The sequence below is a fragment of the Cajanus cajan genome, chromosome 2 (assembly GCF_000230855.2).
Source record: "Cajanus cajan strain Asha chromosome 2, NIPB_CcT2T_4, whole genome shotgun sequence".
NCBI lineage: Eukaryota > Viridiplantae > Streptophyta > Magnoliopsida > Fabales > Fabaceae > Cajanus > Cajanus cajan.
In genome coordinates, this window is record NC_138518.1 from 66,911,715 (window position 1) to 66,931,688 (window position 19,974).

The following is a 19,974-nucleotide window of genomic DNA, read 5'->3' on the forward strand; positions in this document are numbered from 1 at the left end:
AATCCGTCTTATATACCTCAAACTCCTCAGACGAACTTTCACACACTTAACTTATATCCTCTATAACTTAAGTTTAGAGTTATCTCAACTCCAACTTCCCTTCCCACATAAGTTAAAAATAATAAAACAATATAAAATATAATTCTTAATTACATATATCATAAGTATACATAATTAAGAAATAACATGAAGTTACAACTATCTTTTAAGTAATAAATAAATAGTTTATAATATTTTAGATTAGTCATAATAACTTTTTTCAAAATATAGATGATGACATGCACCCTATTCTTTATCTTAACAATTCACCCTTAATTATTACGAGTAACTATTAGGTAATTTTAAATTAGTTATTAAGTAATTTTAAATTACATAATTATTAATTAGTTTCTGTATTATTAAATTTTATTGTAAATTAAAATATATAAATACATTTAATATAGCAAGTGGTCGAAACTGGACGATATTGGATTATGTAATACATTTAATATACTCATTTGCTTACACTTCAAAACAAGATGGTCCACATCATTAATTTTGATGTTCGTAGGTACTCCTCTGGTGCTGAAGATATTTTTATTAACAATTTGTTTGATGTAATTGTCGCAACTCTGTAGTCGTTAATGCTTATTTGTAAAATTTGTACTCGTTTGAAGTTCCATAATTTTCTACCATGCTATTTTATAGTTCTTACTGCAAGATGAGTATCCATTGATGATCAAGAACAACAACGTAGACAACCTCCTCAACTCGCATGTATCAAACATCTATACAATGTGAGACCAATCACCACCTAAAAAATTAATTTTGAAGTAGTATTTGTAATTTTGCTGTAGGGCCGATCAATATTAATTTTTTTGTATTAAATTTTAATGAAGTATTCCTTCTTTATGGTAAAAGTTTTACTTTTCAAATTTTATATGTTTCTACTATTAAATATCATATATGTTTAAAAAAAGGATTTAATGATAATATAATCATGATATAAAAATGTTTTCTATCATCATCCGAATAGAATTTATTGAAGATACATATAAATACTAAAATTGCTGCTCACACATGAATTTATTATATCCTTATTAATTGTTAGATAAAATATATATATGACAAAACATTTAATCTTAATAACTTGAAAACCATGAAAATCAAATATAAATAATCATAACTAAAAGTATTAAAATTACATATAAATTTACACAACTAATAAAAATGATATGTCTTTTTGATATATATATTTTGTTAATCGTTTTATTTCTTAACTTCTAAAATATTTTTTATCTTCCATATTTTAATTTAGCTTTTTATATTTTTTCTCAACTTTTTCGTAAATTTATGTTTCAAATATCTTGTACGCTAAATAACTATTTTTACCCAAAAAAAATAACTACTTAAAATAGTTCACATATTTAATTATTTTGTTCCTTTTTCTGGACCAGTTAAAAATAAAATTAAAAATGCAATTAATAACATTATCTATAAATGTTATAAAGAGGATACCAAGATGTAATTATTTTTGGTCTTCACTTTTTACTAGATTATTATATCCTTCAAATATATATATATATATATATATATATATATATATATATATATATATATATATTCTATGAATAACTATATACAACTTTTTTATAATAGTTGTGCATCACATCGAAGAGAGAAAAATATGAAAAAATATAAGATTTGCTTGATAATAGAAAAGTATATTATATCTCTTAAGTTTAGAAGGGTTGAGGCACTTCGTGCCTCTAGTAGTTATACATAAACAAAATATTAGAAGATTGCATATAATTATTTAAAAAATTATAATTTTTTTATATATATTCAAGAAATATAATGGTCTGTTAAATAGCAGAGACCAAAAAGAGTTATATATCTATCCCTTTAATTATAATAGGTATAGACTAGTATCAGATATATTTGTTTTAAAAAAGTAAAATAAAATTTCAAAAGTAAATGATAAAAAGAGATTATATCAAACTAGTAGAAAAAAAAATACTTCATGTCTTAAATAATTATTAACAATTTTAAAGATAAAACTTTCATGAAAAAGTCTGTCTTCTTTCTCATTAATTATTATCATACGATTTATATAATTTTTATATAGAGTTAAAGTTGTTTAAAAGAAAAAATGAATTGTCTTTTTGTAGATATATTTGTTTCTGAAGAAGATAAAAGTTCAAAAGTAAATGAGAAAAAAAATGCGTTTGCCGGGAGTCGAACCCGGGTCTATTGCTTGGAAGGCAATTATCCTAACCGTTGGACTACAAACGCTTGCTGTTTACTTAGCCTCTCAGTACCTTTTTATCTTTTTTATAAATGCTTGTTGTTTTGTAGTAATAATCTTTTTTATTATTTAGTGGATTCAGATGTCCTTGGTTACGTAACGTTCCCTACACTGCACTTGGATTTGTGTGTTGAAGACGAGAGACATGCAGGGAATTCCTTTGAGGAGTGTGATACCTTCAACCTTCTACTCTCATGATTTCCAAAGGAAACCAATCACACAAGTCTCATCCTCTCCAACAACCCAAAACAGATACTTGCGCTTTGCTGTTCGGGCCAAACTGTCTCGCACAGATTTTCAAGGTACCCACATAACAGTTTTAGCAGAAAATTGTTAAAAATCTAAACTTTGAACTTTTAGCTTCATGCAAATGAATTTCAATTTTTTTGGGGGAGAAAGTTAAGTCTTGAACTGGAAAGAGAAAAGAGAGAGAGAGAGATTGGTTTGGTTACATGTTGACAGACGGTGGGAAATTGGGAACATAATTTTAAGGATTTTACTCCTTTAGAAAATTAGAACGATGGATTCACTTCATAGGCAAAAGCAAAAAAGCATTGATATACTTAAAGAAAATGAACGGTTAAGATTTAAATAGTTTCCTTGTTTATTGAAATGCATGTATCCTATCGGTCTAATATAAGTTTTTTAATTAATGATTATAACTTTTAACTTTTTGCTTTAAAGTAGGCCGTAAGGGGAATCAAATATAATTCTCCGAAGGCAAATTAATTATTGATTAATACTGCGGGTATAATATCGGTGGAAAAAAATATAATCCTTTATATAATGTTGTCATACAAAATTGTCATATGAAAGGATTTATTTATATGTTGGTTGTCAAGACTGATACGGTTTACTCTTTACACCGATTTGCATTTACTTTTCAATGAATCAATGATCACACTTAATTATTCAATAGTCACGTCATTTACTTTATTGGGGTAGGTAAAGTATTAGTGAAATCTTCCACGTGTTTAATGCTGCAATTGCGACAGTTGCGAGATATTTCGGTGAACAAGATTATTGCAATGAATCTAATCGGTTGATTTTGGTTGTCCAAACAGTGTGTTGGTTTCAGTCGATTTATGTAATATTATAATATATAGCTACTTGTCACTTTAGCATCCGTGTTACTTTGCCTTCTTTTTTATACACACATTAAACTTGGCTTAACCAACTTCTGTTAAATTTCATACTTGTTGGGTCCAATGACTGGTAGTTACCAACATGGATTGCCTTCCACATTTTTTGGACCAAAAAGCACCTCCCTTTCTAATTTATGGGATTGATCAAAGAGATAGTTTCCCGATTTCATTATGCTCTTATCAGACACTTTTATTTGAAATGAAGACCCGAGTGATTTATTTTCCCTTCACATTCAACGGTTCTCTATTTTTTATTCCTAATTTGGGACAAAAGGGTGTAAGGAAAAGGGTTATAACCAATGACACATCATTTCCATGAAGATCATTTGTTAACTGTGTAGTTGGTAGACTATTTCAGTGATGGAGAGAGATAGACACAATTACACAAAAGTAATATTGTATAAATTGTTGTATAATTTTTGTTGTATGTGTAGTATTTCTCTTTCAATGAAGACCATTAGAGTAAACTTTTTGGTCACTTATGTTCTAAAGAAGTACTTGTGATGTTGCATATGTTTTTAGTTTATTCATCAATCTCTAATGTTACTGCCACAGATTTTCAGACCTATGCGAGGCCTTCACATCTTTTGCTAGCCTCTGATGTGAAAGTATACACAGATACATCAGTAGAAAAAATTGCATCATCTCTGAAGGAGGATGGGTCCAAATCTTTATTTAGGGTCAAGTTAGGTACGAGCAACTTATATGGCTCGGGTATTAGTAACTTAAATGCGGGAATTCTCCTATGCTTGATAGATGAAGATGGAAATTCCATATTGCAAAGGATCCCTGCGAGTTTGATGATGGATCATTCTACAGAATCAGGGGATATGACTAATGTGGACATGCTTCATTTCCAACCAGGTTCTGTAGATGAATTCATTTTTGAGGGTCCAAAAACTGCAAGACTTGAGGCTCTTTGGGTTAGTGTTGAATCAGGTATGTTGTTGTTGATTTGTTTCGGAGTGATTAAAAGGTTCTGTAGACTACATCATTCAATACCTACAATTTATCAATACTTATATACAACAAGAGAAATGTTGGTAATATACTCTTTATTGGTTAAAATTTATTACAAATCACAAAAATTTATGGGGTCTCACTTCTTATTTAACAAGTCTTGTTTGTGATTTTATAATTTCTAATAAATTTTAACTAATAGGACAGATTGTGTTAAAAAAAGCGTGTTAGAAAATGTGTTCTTATTACTCCTATCCACAAATTTGTTTTTAGGTACCCAGGAAAATATCTCTTCTGCATTCTTTGCTAGGAAGTCAGTGTACCGTTATATTTCTTGCGACATCTTTCGCTCAAATTATAGTTTTTAAAAGCATTATACAATCAATATGTGCTCTCTGTGAATGAAGAAATAATTGTTGGTACAATCATATGAGTTCTTATCCCATATCTTCAAGTTTAAACTAAGGTTTTCTAACAACACCCTTCTTTTGTCTCTAAGGTCAGGTCAATGGCGCCTAGGAAATGTATCCTTAATGGCTATTAGTTGTGAAGGGCAATCGTTAGGGCAAGAAGATGGGGTACTAAGGTACACAGGTTTCCAGTATGACTTTCTCATTGATGATGTGTTGCTTGGAGAGGGAACTGATTTGTCCATGTTGGAATTGAGACCTAGCCTTGTGACTGAGCTGGAAGGGACTGATCCTATAAGCATCTTGGTCAAAGGACTTAATGACCATGCCTTGCTCTCAAGTCCTAAGATCTCAAAAGAAGAGAGCATGAGGGAATATGCAGATTTGAAGTTCTCATTGTTATTTTATGATGCTATGCTGACACTTTTTGGTTCATCAGTTGCTTCCCTCTCAATTGGGGAAAATGGTGGGATTGCTTTCTTAATTGGTGGGATTGGAGGCTTCTTGTATCTGCTACTGTTGCAGAGATCTGTGGATGAATTGCCAGCTTCAGAATTAATCTCCAGTGACAAGGAAAGAACTGATGCATTGTTCAGAGGAGTGAAGGGTCCAATAGCAAGCGTGGCATTGGCTATAGTCTTTGGTGTACTTGCAGCGAGGTATGGCTCAGGAGATCTTCAAGTGATGCTAACCCCAAAAGATCTCATAGTTGGAATGATGGGATTTCTTGCATGTAAAGTTTCTGTGGTGTTGGCTGCATTTAAGCCTATAGCACCAGGTCCAAAGTTACCAAGTGATATGTAAAGTTGTAATTTTGACGCATGTTAAGTGGTTTTATTTTTAAACCAGGTTTAACTTATAATTATCTATACCGTGACCATTGTTGTTGTATAGTTCTCATTTGGTCACTTGTTTCTTACATACTCTGGCTGGAAAGGAATGGAAGGTGGAAATGAGATTTTGTTAAAAAATTGTTTATCTGGTTAGGTAGTTTGAAGGGATGGAGAGGAGTAATGAAGGTATTAAAATCTCTTAATTCTGAGTTAGAATATAGACATTAATGTTTTATAAGTCGTTTATAATTGTTGTGAACGCAATAAAAAAGACTATTATTTGTCCAATTATTATAACATGTCACCTGTATTTTTATTAGATGTGATACACATCAAAATAGAGATAGTGGCAGTTTTGAAGTATCAATATTTTGTTAAATAGGTTTAATAGGCATGTACAGTGTAAAAAAATCTACAAATCAATAAAGCAAAATCCAGTTTTGGGATATGTAGAATATGCCAAGACCTTCTATTCTATCTGATATAAAACCATTCCTTTTTCTTTTGATATGTTGAACATATTAAGACTGGCCAGAATTTATTGCAAACTAGCCAGAATTTGATTAGTACAAATGAGATTCTTCTCAAGATGAGTGTTGTTATTAACTGCAATCAACTTCAGTATTGATGGATTTTTAATTGAGATGTACTATACATACAACAATTTATATATTATTTTGTGTCTATCTTCATCAGAATATTATTAATTTTTTCTCTCTCGTTGTAAATTTTGTATTACAAATATAATTTCTCTTTAATTAACGTTTTTCCCTTGTGTTCTGGCTTGTCTTCTTCCTTGCAGAACCTGAGACTATATATACCATATGTCTTTATGACATAGACATGATAAAATTTGAGGAATTACCAATTACCATCGATCACTCTTCACCTTATCATGATCACTTATCTACTGAACATTCCTTTAAATAGCCCTATAAATGTTTGGAATTTTTCTTCAATGCACATCATCAGTTCCATGTTTGCATGTTCACACTTCAGACCTCTTGATCCTATCACTAGTTTCGTGTGACACCACAAGTCCAAAAATTTACTGTATGACACGCTTCTCAAATTCTCGACCATATGATATGCCTGATGTTGCTACTCTGACACTATCTTCAAGTTTCCCTTGGATCACTAGTATCATACCACAAGAACAATGCAAGTGACATACTTGCACATCCCTATTTAAACGCAATATTTATTTTCAACTGAAATGAACATGTAACCCACAAATTAATAACACTCATCAGTATCACCCAATAATAGAGAATGTGATTTAAAAAAAAATATTTAAGAGCCTTCAAGGACCAATTAATCAGTTAAAATAAAATAGCAGAAAACGCAAATTATCATCTACTGACCAATAAGTGTGATATATTTGCAAAAATAAGTTAATATATTTATGATATCCATAATAAAATTGAACAGCAAATAAAAAATTTCCCGAAACCGCAAAATAAACAGTTACTGAATAAGTAAGAAATACCTGTCAAAATATAGTAATAATAACGATGATGATCCTGTTTTAGATAAAAATAAATAAATATCAAGGCAAACGATGGTTAGAGAATCTCGTTTAGTTCTCACGAAGGTTAACGGAGTACGAATATCCCAATCGATCATGAATATCACCTTAAACTCATCACCAATAGACGCCTCCCTCTCGCTCTAAATATTTGGAAAATTAAGTCATTTCATGTAAAAACAATAAAACAAGACTACCTACTAAAATATAATTCTCAGAAGACGGCTAAAAAAATAGTAAAACACCCATTAAAAGATATGTTGAAGTATTATCCATCTACAGAAACCCGCCCCCTTGATAATAATCCTAAATTGAGAAAAGAAACGTCAAGAGAGTTTGCAAATAAATAGAAAAGGAAAAATTGGAAACAAAACATTAAAATTGATACATTGCATGCTGGAATGATACACATGCCCACAATAGCATCGCCTGCTCCTCAGCTTCCTCTTGGAAAGATTCAGTTATAATTCAACTAAATAACACATCCAGCGAAGCCTAACTTCGAAAATATAAGTATCAATATGATTCATGGCTCTGATTTGGACAAGTAGATGAGCTTGCACATTACTGCAGGGCATTAGTTGCTGTGCTGTAAACAGCAACCCAACCAAAATAGTATCATAGGAAATAATCAGGTGTTCTCCTAGTTACATCTGGTTCTCCCCTCCTTGGAGCTGGCTCAAACTGGAATTAAAAAAATAATTAACTTATGTACAAAAGATTAAAAAAAAAAAATTACACATCCAAATATTACTTGATGTAGCCGGCAAAAATAATAATTGTAGCATGTTTAAAATTAAAAGTAGGTAATAAAAAAGAAAGCTCAACCTGAATGAATGTGTGTCCTTTGCAGTCATCAACTTCAAGAATTGATGCCATGTTCCCACAACGATAACAATAGTTAGGTGCACTAAATATGGTAACCACCTTTTGATCCTGCAACAATGGACTATAAATCAAAAACATTTACCACAACGAATAAATATAAAAGCAAACTTAATGACATCAAGGATTTACATGACCCCAGTTATATCCTTCCATAACCAGCTGGTGAGCTCTAGCTATCAGCTTCAAGTTATTGGTATGGTTAAATTGCTCAGATATGTCCTACAAAAACAATTTGCATAAGCAATTAAAAAAGGATTAATGACAGTTGGAAACAATACAAGCTTGATACATTCATTTCTAACTTGATTACCTGGCCGAAGGTATATCCAGCACCTCTAGGAGAGATGCCCCAACCACAACGATCATCCGGATCAGACCATAGAAGATCACACATGGGTCCCTCATGAGGAACTTCTTGTACACGATCAAAATTACGTATGTTATCGAGGGTTTCAATAGATGGTGACAACCCCCCATGAAGACAAAATATTTCAGATTCAACCTATAAAGTTAATATATCACTTTAGCAACATTCAATTATGAAAAACTGGAAATTTCACTGAATTATGTGAACTGAAATTGATTGAGAAGCATATCATGAAGCTTACATAGAAAGTAATAAGAGTAAGCATCAGAAGCATATTTTTTCATATATAAGAGATACAAGTAAACAAGACAGCACAAAAAGAGGCATACTGAATTCAGAGAACCAATAACAAAATGCATATGAACCCAGGCAAGGAAGTTAAAATAAAAATCATAAAAAATCATAGGATCGTAAAATCCTACAAAATTCATAATGTGTGCTAGGCCTGTGCATGGTTTGGTTTTTCTCAAAACAGTTTGGTTTTTGTAGTTTGGGTTGGTTTTCTTTTTCACACCGATGCATGGTTCTGTTTTTCCAAAGAACTGAACTACTTTATGATTAGTTTGGTTCAAACCAAGCCATTTTTACATGTGAGCTAGAACGCCAAGGAAGCCCATGATTATTGAATCACAAAAACTACCTTGGACCTGAGAAAAATGACAATCTAACAAAATATCCGATGGTGCTTTCCAAAGTTATGTAATAGCGGACTAACCAATGCTGTCAATGGAAAGTAGTCAAACAAATCAGTAAAGATCTTCCAAACATTAGCACTACCATACCTGCAAATCAAATAAGAATATTAACCAACAAAGGATTGCACAACTTCAAATATGAAAGTTATTAAAAAGAAACAAAAAATTATGAAGGATCAAAAAAACAAATACCAAATACAAAAGAGAATGGAACACCTCAAAAGAAAAAGGCCCAATTAGCAGAATGATATGAATTCTAAATCAACTTTGATTTAAAAAATTAATTAGGTGTACTTTATATTTGTATAATGCATACAACTTTTTACCTGTATTTGGATCTCAATGTTAAATGTTATACAAGAGAAAGACACAAAAGTAAATATATTAGGATAGCAGGACAACCATTATTTGTATAGGGTCCATTAAAATATTATTTATTCGGTACTTTAATTCTCGCATCATGGAATCAGCATGTTAGTAAGGAGGATCCAAAGCCCTTAAACATAGGAAACAATTAAGATCAAATTTGTGATATTTATTAAATCACATCAAACCAATGAATATGCAAATAAAAATTAAGGGGAAAAAGAAAAGCTACTAACACTATAAATATAATGAATAAAATCAAGATATCTTGGTAATTTAATTAATAGTTACTACTTAACTCAGGAATACCATGTTGCTTGTGAATGGTCCACAAATCATATATCAAATCTTTACAATCTGAGTTAAAATTAACTTCCAATGAAAAACCTTAGTTACAACAATAATGTAGCATTCCTTTCTACTAATAGTGTTAGTGTCAGGAAAAGGATCAAATTAACAGTCCCATCATCTATTTGAGAGACCATTAGCATCATGCAAACCATGTAACTGACATAACCTAGTAGAATAAGATTGTTGTTGTCGTCTATTGAGGAATAAAAAAGATAACTCATTCTAATATACCAAAAAAAATTCATACATCAATCCTCAACAGAAGGCCAGAAACCAGAGAATGAGTACATACCAAATATGTCTAAATGTAGACAACAATGATCACTTATCAACGTTATCTTAAACAAAAGCATCCTATAAATAATGAATTCAGCAGGTACTTACTTCCGCAGGCACTCATCATAAAACCCATAAACTTGAGTAATCTGCAGCAGAAAACTATGATCAGCCATTACCATTCAAAGCTACAAACATACAGAAACATCTAAACAAACATATAAGTCAATGTACTCAGTGCTATAGTCAGTCTCTTAAAAAGTAAAAGTTCTAACCCTAACTACTTCATCAAAACCAATGATATCATTTTTTAAAACAAGCATATTTGGGTTCCCAAAATACTACATTCTTTCCATCATCTAGATGTGTGAAAGCATCCAATTGGCAGCAATATGAACTTACAGGTAGTATATTGATAGAAAAAATCTATCAAGAACTCGACAGATACTGACCATGCCTCCTAGGACAAAATAGGTTTTTAATCTAATCTGTAAGTAACTAGTCAGGAATGTCATGTGATTTAAGAAGGAACAAACCTGGCGACTTTCGTGATTTCCCCTCAGAATAGTGATACGCTGACGATAGCGCACTTTAAGGGCAACCAAAAGCTGCATAATGACTTAATTAACTTAAAAAATGTTACAAAACAAATACCATCTGAAAGCAAAATAAACACCATCTAAAATATGCAATTTAAAGAATAGTCGGCATTAACTTGTAACACAACATCAGTTTGAGTGTCATACACATCATCTCTGCATGTTAATGTTTATTTATCAGTGTATTACAATGGTATCCAACATGTTTTATAGACAATGCATTATTTACACATGAAACATAATCATGGGGGTTTTTTATTTTGGACAGCATAATGCACAACCACAAATAGTTAACTAATACCACGCTGGCAACCAATAAGCCCCCACACATACAACACACTGCATGAATAGTAACCCAACATTCTCATTGTAGCAGTATGCTACAAAAAAATATATATATATATATTAGAATTATGGTCCAGAAAAAAGAAATTTTTCAGGTAAAAAAAATGCTGATAAACAAAGTAATTTTCTATCCTCCAAGCAAGCAGATATCAAATCACTAAAAAATATATACTATTGAGGCCAGGTCACTTAGCCCAAGACCTATGATATTTCACTAGAACATCCTAATCAAATAATCCCATAACACCTTATGAAAAATGAATAATGACAAAATAAAGTATTTCAGATTGAAGTTGAACTCCATAACACCTTATGAAAAATAAATAATGACAAAATAAAGTATTTCAGATTGAAGTTGAACACCCAAAAAAAATCAGTATAATAGTTGATATTTACCGTAACAGTTTCAACAGAATAATAGCCACGGTCCACGTAATCTCCCATAAACAAGTAATTTGTATCTGGACACTACCAACAAAAAATGATAACTAGAAATCAGTAAGTAGAAGAAAATAATGGTTCAATCAAGAAAAAATCCTATAAATAAAAACGCATCATAAATAAATAAAAAAACTTCCAGGATAACTACATCAGAAATTAAAAATCAGATCAGACTGTTTGGTTAATCATATAGGTAAATAATCATCACCGATATAAATCCAAGTACAACCATCAATCCTTAAGAATATTCACATAAATTTAATGGTATGTTTGGTTTAGAAAATAATGTGAAAGAAAAGAAAAAGAAAGGATAGAAAAGAGAAGAAAATGGATTTTTTTTAGCTTGTTTGGTACAGGAAAATACAAGAGGAAAGAAAGATTAAAGTTTTCTTCCCTTTTATTTGGATGTGTAAAAAATGAAAAGAAAGAAACATCGATGTGTATTATATAAATATCCAGAATCAAAAATAAGATAATGTAAACAAGAGTAATTTTGTAATTTGAATAAAGAAAACTAGAGGAACTTCTTTCTCTCCCTTTTCTTCTCAATTCTGAGAACCAAAAATAAAACAGGACCCATATTGATTTTTTATCTCATCTGTCAAAATGTATCAAACAATGGAAAAGATGAATTAGTGCCTGCTTTCAGTCTGCCACCCCCCCCCCCCTTTCTCAAATGTTCCACGCAGTTTTCACTAAACAAAAAAAATGTGTAAATGCCAGTCGAGTATTTTTTACACAGGAAGAGAAACTTGAAAAGAAATTTTTAATGCATTGATGCTATCAAATTCCAAATTAAAATTCAGCATCTAGCAATTGGAATTTGAAAGGATTACACTATAATGAAATTTTAACTGAAAAGGGGGTTCTGTGAAATAAGATAAACCTAATTTCACAATAGAACATCAAAGGTGCATGGAACTACCTAATTTTCCAAGTACTACTTAACACGTACATTTAAAATATAGTTAGTCAAGCCATCAAAAATTTTAAAAATACAAGTTGAATATAAAACCAACTACCATAAAAAATACCTTTCCTCCAATGCGAAAAAGCTCTGCAAGATCATGGAATTGCCCATGAATATCACCACAAATTGTAACAGGACTTTTCACAGGCTGCAATTATTGGCAAATGAAATAATTTCTTTAGTTTTTTTCAGTTGATTAAAATCATCATGAGTTAAAGCCATACCAAAAAAAAAAAAAACTTATTAAACAAAGAAGAAATCACCATAAGGGGAAGTTAATAAGAGCACCCTAACAGAAAATAGTCAGAAAAAAAAGGGGCATGATACAGACAATGTCGGTGAAATATGAACAAATTCATTAAAAAAAAACCTACACTAAAAAGTACAAAATCATAAATGCGCTTGACGTAAATCACAAAAAGTTAGACACACACCTGGACATTGCTCTCTTCCATCAAAATCTCCTTTGCCTTGTCACACAAGACCCTTACCTGCATAAAAAAGTGCAATGTCAAAACAGAGTTGGATCACTAAATCAAAAAGAACAACAACAATTTCAATGTCAAGGCTACTTCCAGAAAAAAAAAAGAATAAAAGTCTTTAAAGAAACCAAGCAAATAATAGAATAAAATTTAAAATTGAAATTATTAATGGATTTTAACAATGCTAACTAAGCTATGTAAACTATAACAATGTCATTCATAAATCATATCAAAACAAACCAATCTAAACTTGGGACATAAACTGAGCATAACTTACTAATTGGTTATGCTTGGTTTTTTTTTATGAAATTAATTTATTATGTTCACTTTCTAGTTTTCATTTGTGAAAAGCAAACCAAACTCATATTTCAATCAAGGATGTTCCCTTTTATTGATTGGGAGAAGGAAAAACATAGGTAGATATGTGGAGTGTCTGCAATGCAGCTAGATTGATATGTGTTGCATGTATCAATGTAATTTACTCTACCAAAAAATATTGGCTTTTTATTAGAACCCTTTGATTTAACGAATGGGAATGAGAAACTGCGCGATTGATCCCCTAGAGAGCACTAAACTACACTTTTTGCCATGGTGAGATTTGGATTTTCAAAATTGTTCTCTCTGCACAGCTGGCCCCAGGCAATTTTCCGATACTAAAGATGTTATAGCATCCGCAACAACCAAGATGACAAACTACAAAAAAAATGCTTCTCCATAGCAGCCAAGTGTTGTGACATGTAGCAACAATCACACACTATTGACAACTATGGTTTGGACGCAGAGTGGATGCTGATTTTTTAATGGATAATAATGAGTTTCCAAGCTTCCAACTCTAACATCCCTCTGATTCAGCAAAGAGTGTAAACTGTTAAATCACTAAAAAAAGTAACTCCCTGGAAAGAACAAGGATTTCATCCTGCTCAAAGTTGTGGCTTCTATAAGTGCGATTTTGTCTGTCTCTGTGAAAGGCCGCAACCTCAGCCAGAACAAAGCATTTAAAATGGTCAGAGTATCCTCTGCCCCACATCACCACAATGGCATTGTAGATTGTCACTAGTAATTACTCGGCCAGAAGTATTTAAGCCTGCAAACACCTAGGTAGTACTTTCCTCTAAGTCCCTGAACCCACCCATCAAATACAATGACACATGCAAATAACCAAAAGAAAGTGAAATTAATAGGAAATTGTTTAACTTGACTAATAAAAATGCTCACAAGATAAACAGGAGAAAGTAGCAAGAAAAATTTATTCATTAATCACTAAAAAAATGCATTCAAAGAACCAACTGTTTTTTAAAATTTCACTTCAACTTTACTGTCTCTCACCGTATTCAAAGGAAACAAAATAAAGTTGTCATTAAATACCCTCTTTTCTTAAAGTATCCAAATAACACAAACATCACACAATGTAACCCTGACTCAGATAACACTTCTCAAAAGCTCTGCCTAAATTTTTTCAAAATCCAATACCAATCAAGGGTGAAAAAGAAAAGTAGTCTCTCCTTAAGCATAAAGTCATAACTCAAACAGTACTGCATGGATCAGCTATATACTTTGAACAAATCCACCTACCCCAACTTTTTGTGATGAAACCAATACCAACAAACTGAGAATTTTCTATTTTTTACCAGCTCAAGACACAAATTATTACTCTTAACTTTTCAAGTTAAGAGAGAGGTTTCATTCATAGCACTTATTGCCCTCCCCATAAAACCAGGTAAAAAAGTAAGGTATCAAACCAACTAGCCCGCTTTGAACAAGTCATATAACAATAGATATATATAAATAAATAAATAATTCCTAGGCAAACGACACAGCAAGTCATATAACAATAAAAAATAAAAAAAATCCTAGGCAAACGACACACAAGCATTCTGAAATAAATATTATCCTCCATTTTCAAATAATACTCAGCCAATGTTAACAATCTAACATACCCACACCTTAAATGCATAAACAATCACATTAATCATAACAATTTGATTTAGGTCTAAAACTGACAAATTTCAACTAACCAAAATCTCATGATATCCTTGAAACAAATCCAAAATAATCTAAAAACCTAGAATCCGCAAATCTGACTGAATATTCAAACAAAACACGCATTCTACTCGCAGTTTCAATTCCAAGAGAATCCAAATTTCGCGAAAGAGAAAGCGATTCAATTTTGGCTACAACAAACTACGGATCCATGGGCGAGAAGCATTTCCAGCAAAAAGCATAAAAGCGATGAAAAACTGCAAGAGATTTTTCCGATCTCCGCATCACATTTCATAAGAAATGAAAGGAAGGAACAAAACGCGGTAAAATGAAGAGGTTGTGGAAAGAACAATACCTCTTGCTCAGACAAGGGTTTGCACTGCATGAGCTGAGAAATCTGCTCATCGAGGTTTCCATGGGAATTCGAAGGCACCGAATCCATGCTCCACTACTCCACCTCCTCGTTGAGGTCGTTGGATCAATTTCCTGTTTCCGAATCGAAGGAAACCCTAGATCTCACTTGGAAAACCCTTTTGCCTTTTCGGTTTGCGTTTGTTGTTTCTGGTTTTTAGAAAGAGAGAGGCGAAGGGTAGTGGTGGTGAAGAAACCAAAGCGTTGGAGGCTTCGCTGTGCTCGTTTTGTTCGATGACCACTCCTTTTTCGGGGGTAAAATTGAAATTACCAATAATTGAAACGCTGGTGCCAAATAATATTGGGACTCGGTGAGTCCAGATTTCAGATTTGGATTTTAAAACTTGCTTACTTCCTTCAAAATGGACGAAAGTTTTTGAGACTCTAATTTACATGATAGTAACACTCTTTTTTATTATTCTATTTAATTTCATTAATATAGACCTGAATTTAAAATCATAAATTTTGATAAATGAATTTATCATTTAATAAATTTTTCTAATTTAAAAATAAGACTTACTAAAAAGATAATACTTTAATGTATTTTAGTAAATAATTGAAAAAAGTGTTACGAAAAAAATGTTTCAAGTATTAATGGCGTCGATACTAACTAGTATTTAAATTTTGTATTTTATAGTATAAATATTTATTTTTATATTATTAAAATTATTAACAAAAAATAAATAACAAAAATATGTTTAATATATTTAAAATGAATAAATTTTAATTTTGATACTAAAAAAAAATCTTTAATTTTAATTCTTCAACAATATAAAATCCTTATTGATAGTTTCAATATTTATGTCTCACTTGTTATTTGTTTACATATGTAATCCTTATTAGAGATTAAACGATTATTTTAAATAATTCTTACTTGTATTCGCATAATCATTAAATCATGTAGCTTGAGTCTCTGTCGAATATAGTCTGTTTAATGTCTATGGATTTTAATATTTTGAGTTGGAACATCAGAGGGGCTGTTAATGTCAAAGGTAAAAGGAGGGTTGCGGAGTTAGTAAGGCTCCATCATCCGTCTATATTTATTGTTTTGGAGACCCACTGTCAATTTTCTTCGGTGGAATCGTTCTGGTCAAAGCTGGGTTATCGGTTGTGCTACAGCATGGAGGCTACGGGGCATTCTGGAGGTATTTGGGTCTTGATGGCGTTGTCATGCTCTGCTAAAGTTTCGGACCTTGCTTCCCATCCTCAGGCTATGTCGTTTATGGTTGTTGAAGGAAGTAAGCGCTGGGTGTGTACTGCTGTTTATGCTAGTCCTCGGGTGGAGCTTAGGCAAGGGGTTTGGGCTCATCTTCGGGAGTTGGGGGGCCGGATTACGTTGCCATGGCTGGTGCTTGGAGATTTCAATGAAATTATGTTTTCATCAGAGTGTAGGGGTGGTCGCTTCTCGTCATCACGGGCCTCACAATTCCTGGACGTTCTGAATGACTGCAATCTTCTTGACATGGGGGCTAAGGGTTTACGCTTCACGTGGTATAGAAATCAACGCGGGGTTGTGCTGGCAAAGAGGCTAGACCGTGCGGTGTGTAATGTTGAGTGGCAAGCTATGTTTCCAGAAGCATATGTTGAGAACCTGTGCAGGGTATACTCTGATCACTGCCCTATGTTAATTCGGCGCGACGGCTCCAGAGATAAGGCTCAAGATCGACCTTTTCGGTTCCAAGCTGCATGGGCCACTCACAAAGGTTTTGAGCGAATTGTTAGGGAGGCATGGGGCCGTAGCACGCCGACTCTTGCTAATGGATTACAGGCTGTTCGTGTTGATGCCATCAAGTTTAACAAGGAAGTGTTCGGGAATATCATTACTAGAAAGAAGGCTCTCCAGCGACGTCTCAGAGGGGTACAATTACAGCTCGAGATAGGGGAATCAGAAAGCCTGTCGAGGTTAGAGAAGACAATACAAGCGGAGCTGGATGAAACTTGTCTTCAGGAGGAGTATCTATGGTTTCAGAAGTCTAGGGAAAAGTGGGTAAGGTTTGGGGACCGGAATACGTCTTTCTTCCATGCTCAAACACTCGCGCGAAGACGGCGAAATAAAATTCAGGGGTTGTTTCTACCTGATGGGTCTTGGCATACGGATCCTGGGGTGCTGAAAACTGAGGCAGTCAGGTTCTATAAGGAGCTTTTTTCGAGTAATAACGAACTTAGGCCTTTGTACATGCATGCTGGGGTGTCTCCTGGCCTGGGAGTTGCGGCCCAGTCTGCCTTAACGGCACCAGTCACGAGGGAGGAGGTTCGTCGGGCAGTGATGAGTATGAAGTCGTTCAAGGCACCAGGGCCGGATGGGTTTCAACCGTTCTTCTTCAAACAGTATTGGCCTATTGTAGGGGAGGAGTTATGGCGTACGGTGAAGGATGCCTTTCGGTTGGGGTTCTCGGATGTATCCCTCTTAGAGACACAAGTGGTGTTAATTCCAAAGGTGGACCACCCGGTTAGCCTTAAAGAATTTCGTCCTATAAGCTTGTGTAATGTTGCCTGGAAGGTTATCTCTAAAGTGATTGTGGCTCGAATCAGGCCCTTCCTGCAGGACGTCATCAGTCCATTCCAGGGCAGTTTTATCCCTGGGCGAGGTACTCGCGATCATAGTATTATTGCTCAAGAAGCTGTCCATTTTGTACGAAGGGACGGTTCAGGTGTGGGTTCCTTGGCTTTAAAGATTGACCTGGAAAAGGCATACGACAGGGTCGAGTGGGATTTCTTGGAGTCTACGCTGGTGCAGTTTGGGTTCCCAACTGTTACTACTAAGCTCATCATGTGGGGGTTGAAGAATTCGTCAGTTTCACTCCTTTGGAATGGAAGCACATTACCGTCCTTTGTTCCGTCTCGTGGCCTTCGCCAGGGGGACCCGTTATCTCCGTATCTGTTTGTTTTCTGCATGGAGCGCCTAGCTGTAAGAATCGCTGATTTACTCCAGAGGGGTCACTGGAAACCGATTCAGTTATCACCTGGGGGGCTTCCGCTTTCACATCTTCTCTTTGCTGACGACATTTTACTGTTTGGTCAAGCTACAGAGGACCAGGCCCGGTTGGTGGCGTCGACATTGGAGGAATTCTCGCAGTCTTCAGGATTGAGAGTTAATTTGACCAAGTCTAAGTTTGTGAGCTCCAGAAGGGTGTCACAGCGGAGGATAGATGCTTTGGAGGGATTGCTCGGGATTGGTCACACGGCTAAGATCGGAAAGTATTTGGGGGTTCCTATGACTCAGGGACAGCCAAGGTGCGCTGATTTTCATGATGTGATGGATAAGATCCAGGGGAGACTTGCAGCTTGGAAGTCCAGGCTCCTTAATAAGGCAGGTAGACTGTGCCTGGTGAAGTCTACCATCTCCTCTATTCCAGTATATAGCATGCAAACTTTGTGGCTTCCTCAGGCAGTGTGCAATAAAATTGATCAGGCTTGTCGACGTATGCTTTGGGCAAAATCTGACAATACACGGTTTTGGTCCCCAGTGAGTTGGGCCGTTGTTACTCAACCTAAGGAGCTTGGTGGGCTTGGGGTTAGGGAGGCGCGAAGAGTTAATGTCTCTCTCCTTGGCAAGTTAGTATGGGATCTGCTGACGGCTCCACAGAGGCCTTGGGTTCAAATCCTCAAGAGTTTATATCTACATGGGAACTCTGTTTTATGTGCTCAAAACAGGCGAGGTGCTTCTCCAATATGGTCAAGTCTAGTTAAGGCTCTTCCTTCTCTTCGGGAAGGTTTCGAGCCTCAGCTAGGGTCGGGTGCCTCCTCCCTTTGGTACACGGATTGGTCAGGTACTGGGCTTTGGTGCGGGAGAGTCCCGTACGTTCATGTTGCGGACATCAACAAAACGGTCGCTGACTGCTGGGTTAGTGGAGTTTGGAATTTTGATAATTTGTATACTGCTCTTCCGGCAGAGCTGACTAGTTCAGTCCAACGGTTGCGGGTCGTCAATTCCTCTTTGGGAGTGGACCACTTTGGTTGGAGGGGTGATAACTCGGGTTGTTACACAGCGGCCTCTGGATATCGTTTTCTGACCCCGGGTTTGTCAACAGAGGGGGATATAGTTTGGAAGAGGGTCTGGAAGCTAATGATTCCAGAGAAGGTTAAGTTCTTCCTGTGGCAGTGTCTGCATTCAGCCCTTCCAACGAACCAGGTACGGGCTGACAGGAGGCTCTCTGAGTCCGGCGCCTGTTCGCGATGTTCTTGCCCCCATGAAACCATTTTGCATGCTCTACGGGATTGTCCGTACTCGCGAGAGGTGCTGATGGCTGGCGGGGTCAGTACGGGGTGGTCCTTCTTGGAAAGGGATTGTTTTCAGTGGCTGAAGGGGATCATTTTGCACAAGGAGGCTATTACCCTATCCTTCACCTTGTGGTGGATCTGGCGGTTTAGGAATCACATGTTGTTCAACGGTGAGCTTTGGACGATCTCGGCGGTCCGGCGGAAGGTGACACTGTCTACGGTGGAGAACGAGGTGTTTAATGCTAAACGAGGTTTGTGGCTGGAGCAACCCCTATGGAGTCCTCCGGAGCATCCGTGGGCCAAACTTAACACGGACGGGAGTTGCTTGAGTGACATCTCTGCTATGGGGATGGGTGGAGTTATACGCGATTGGACAGGCAGGTGGCGAGGTGGTTTCTCGCGTGGAGCATCGACTGGGG

The 19,974-nt window shown here is 34.8% G+C and overlaps 2 protein-coding genes and 1 non-coding gene across 3 annotated transcripts; 1 reads left to right on the forward strand and 2 right to left on the reverse strand.

The window, feature by feature from the left end:
* Window positions 1-2,202: 2,202 nt before the first annotated feature.
* TRNAG-UCC (transfer RNA glycine (anticodon UCC)) lies at window positions 2,203-2,274 on the reverse strand. The gene has a single exon. It is a non-coding gene; the product is annotated as a tRNA-Gly (tRNA).
* A 96-nt stretch (window positions 2,275-2,370) lies between these two features.
* On the forward strand, window positions 2,371-5,695 carry LOC109799569 (Lipase/lipooxygenase, PLAT/LH2 family protein). The gene is made up of 3 exons (XM_020360151.3): window positions 2,371-2,589; window positions 3,988-4,371; window positions 4,897-5,695. The coding sequence occupies exons 1-3, from the start codon at window positions 2,433-2,435 to the stop codon at window positions 5,604-5,606; spliced, it is 1,251 nt and encodes a 416-aa protein (XP_020215740.1). The 5' UTR covers window positions 2,371-2,432; the 3' UTR covers window positions 5,607-5,695.
* Window positions 5,696-7,389: 1,694 nt separating this feature from the next.
* Window positions 7,390-15,576, reverse strand: LOC109799385 (serine/threonine-protein phosphatase PP2A catalytic subunit). The gene is made up of 11 exons (XM_020359927.3): window positions 15,279-15,576; window positions 12,896-12,952; window positions 12,526-12,609; window positions 11,447-11,518; window positions 10,643-10,714; window positions 10,215-10,255; window positions 9,134-9,200; window positions 8,362-8,553; window positions 8,181-8,270; window positions 7,992-8,099; window positions 7,390-7,847 (listed from the first exon to the last, which is right to left on the reverse strand). The coding sequence occupies exons 1-11, from the start codon at window positions 15,363-15,365 to the stop codon at window positions 7,782-7,784; spliced, it is 936 nt and encodes a 311-aa protein (XP_020215516.2). The 5' UTR covers window positions 15,366-15,576; the 3' UTR covers window positions 7,390-7,781.
* Window positions 15,577-19,974: the final 4,398 nt, after the last annotated feature.

Excerpts from the sequence above, each read along its gene's own strand:
- LOC109799569 (XM_020360151.3), top strand. The coding sequence starts at position 2,433 with ATGCAGGGAATTCCTTTGAGGAGTGTGATACCTTCAACCTTCTACTCT. Across the intron at positions 2,590-3,987 it reads GTCTCGCACAGATTTTCAAG|ATTTTCAGACCTATGCGAGG; the intron begins GTACCCACATAA and ends TTACTGCCACAG. Across the intron at positions 4,372-4,896 it reads TTGGGTTAGTGTTGAATCAG|GTCAATGGCGCCTAGGAAAT; the intron begins GTATGTTGTTGT and ends CTCTAAGGTCAG.
- LOC109799385 (XM_020359927.3), bottom strand. The coding sequence starts at position 15,365 with ATGGATTCGGTGCCTTCGAATTCCCATGGAAACCTCGATGAGCAGATT. Across the intron at positions 10,715-11,446 it reads ATTCTGTTGAAACTGTTACG|CTTTTGGTTGCCCTTAAAGT; the intron begins GTAAATATCAAC and ends GTCATTATGCAG. Across the intron at positions 8,271-8,361 it reads CTGGATATACCTTCGGCCAG|GACATATCTGAGCAATTTAA; the intron begins GTAATCAAGTTA and ends TTGTTTTTGTAG.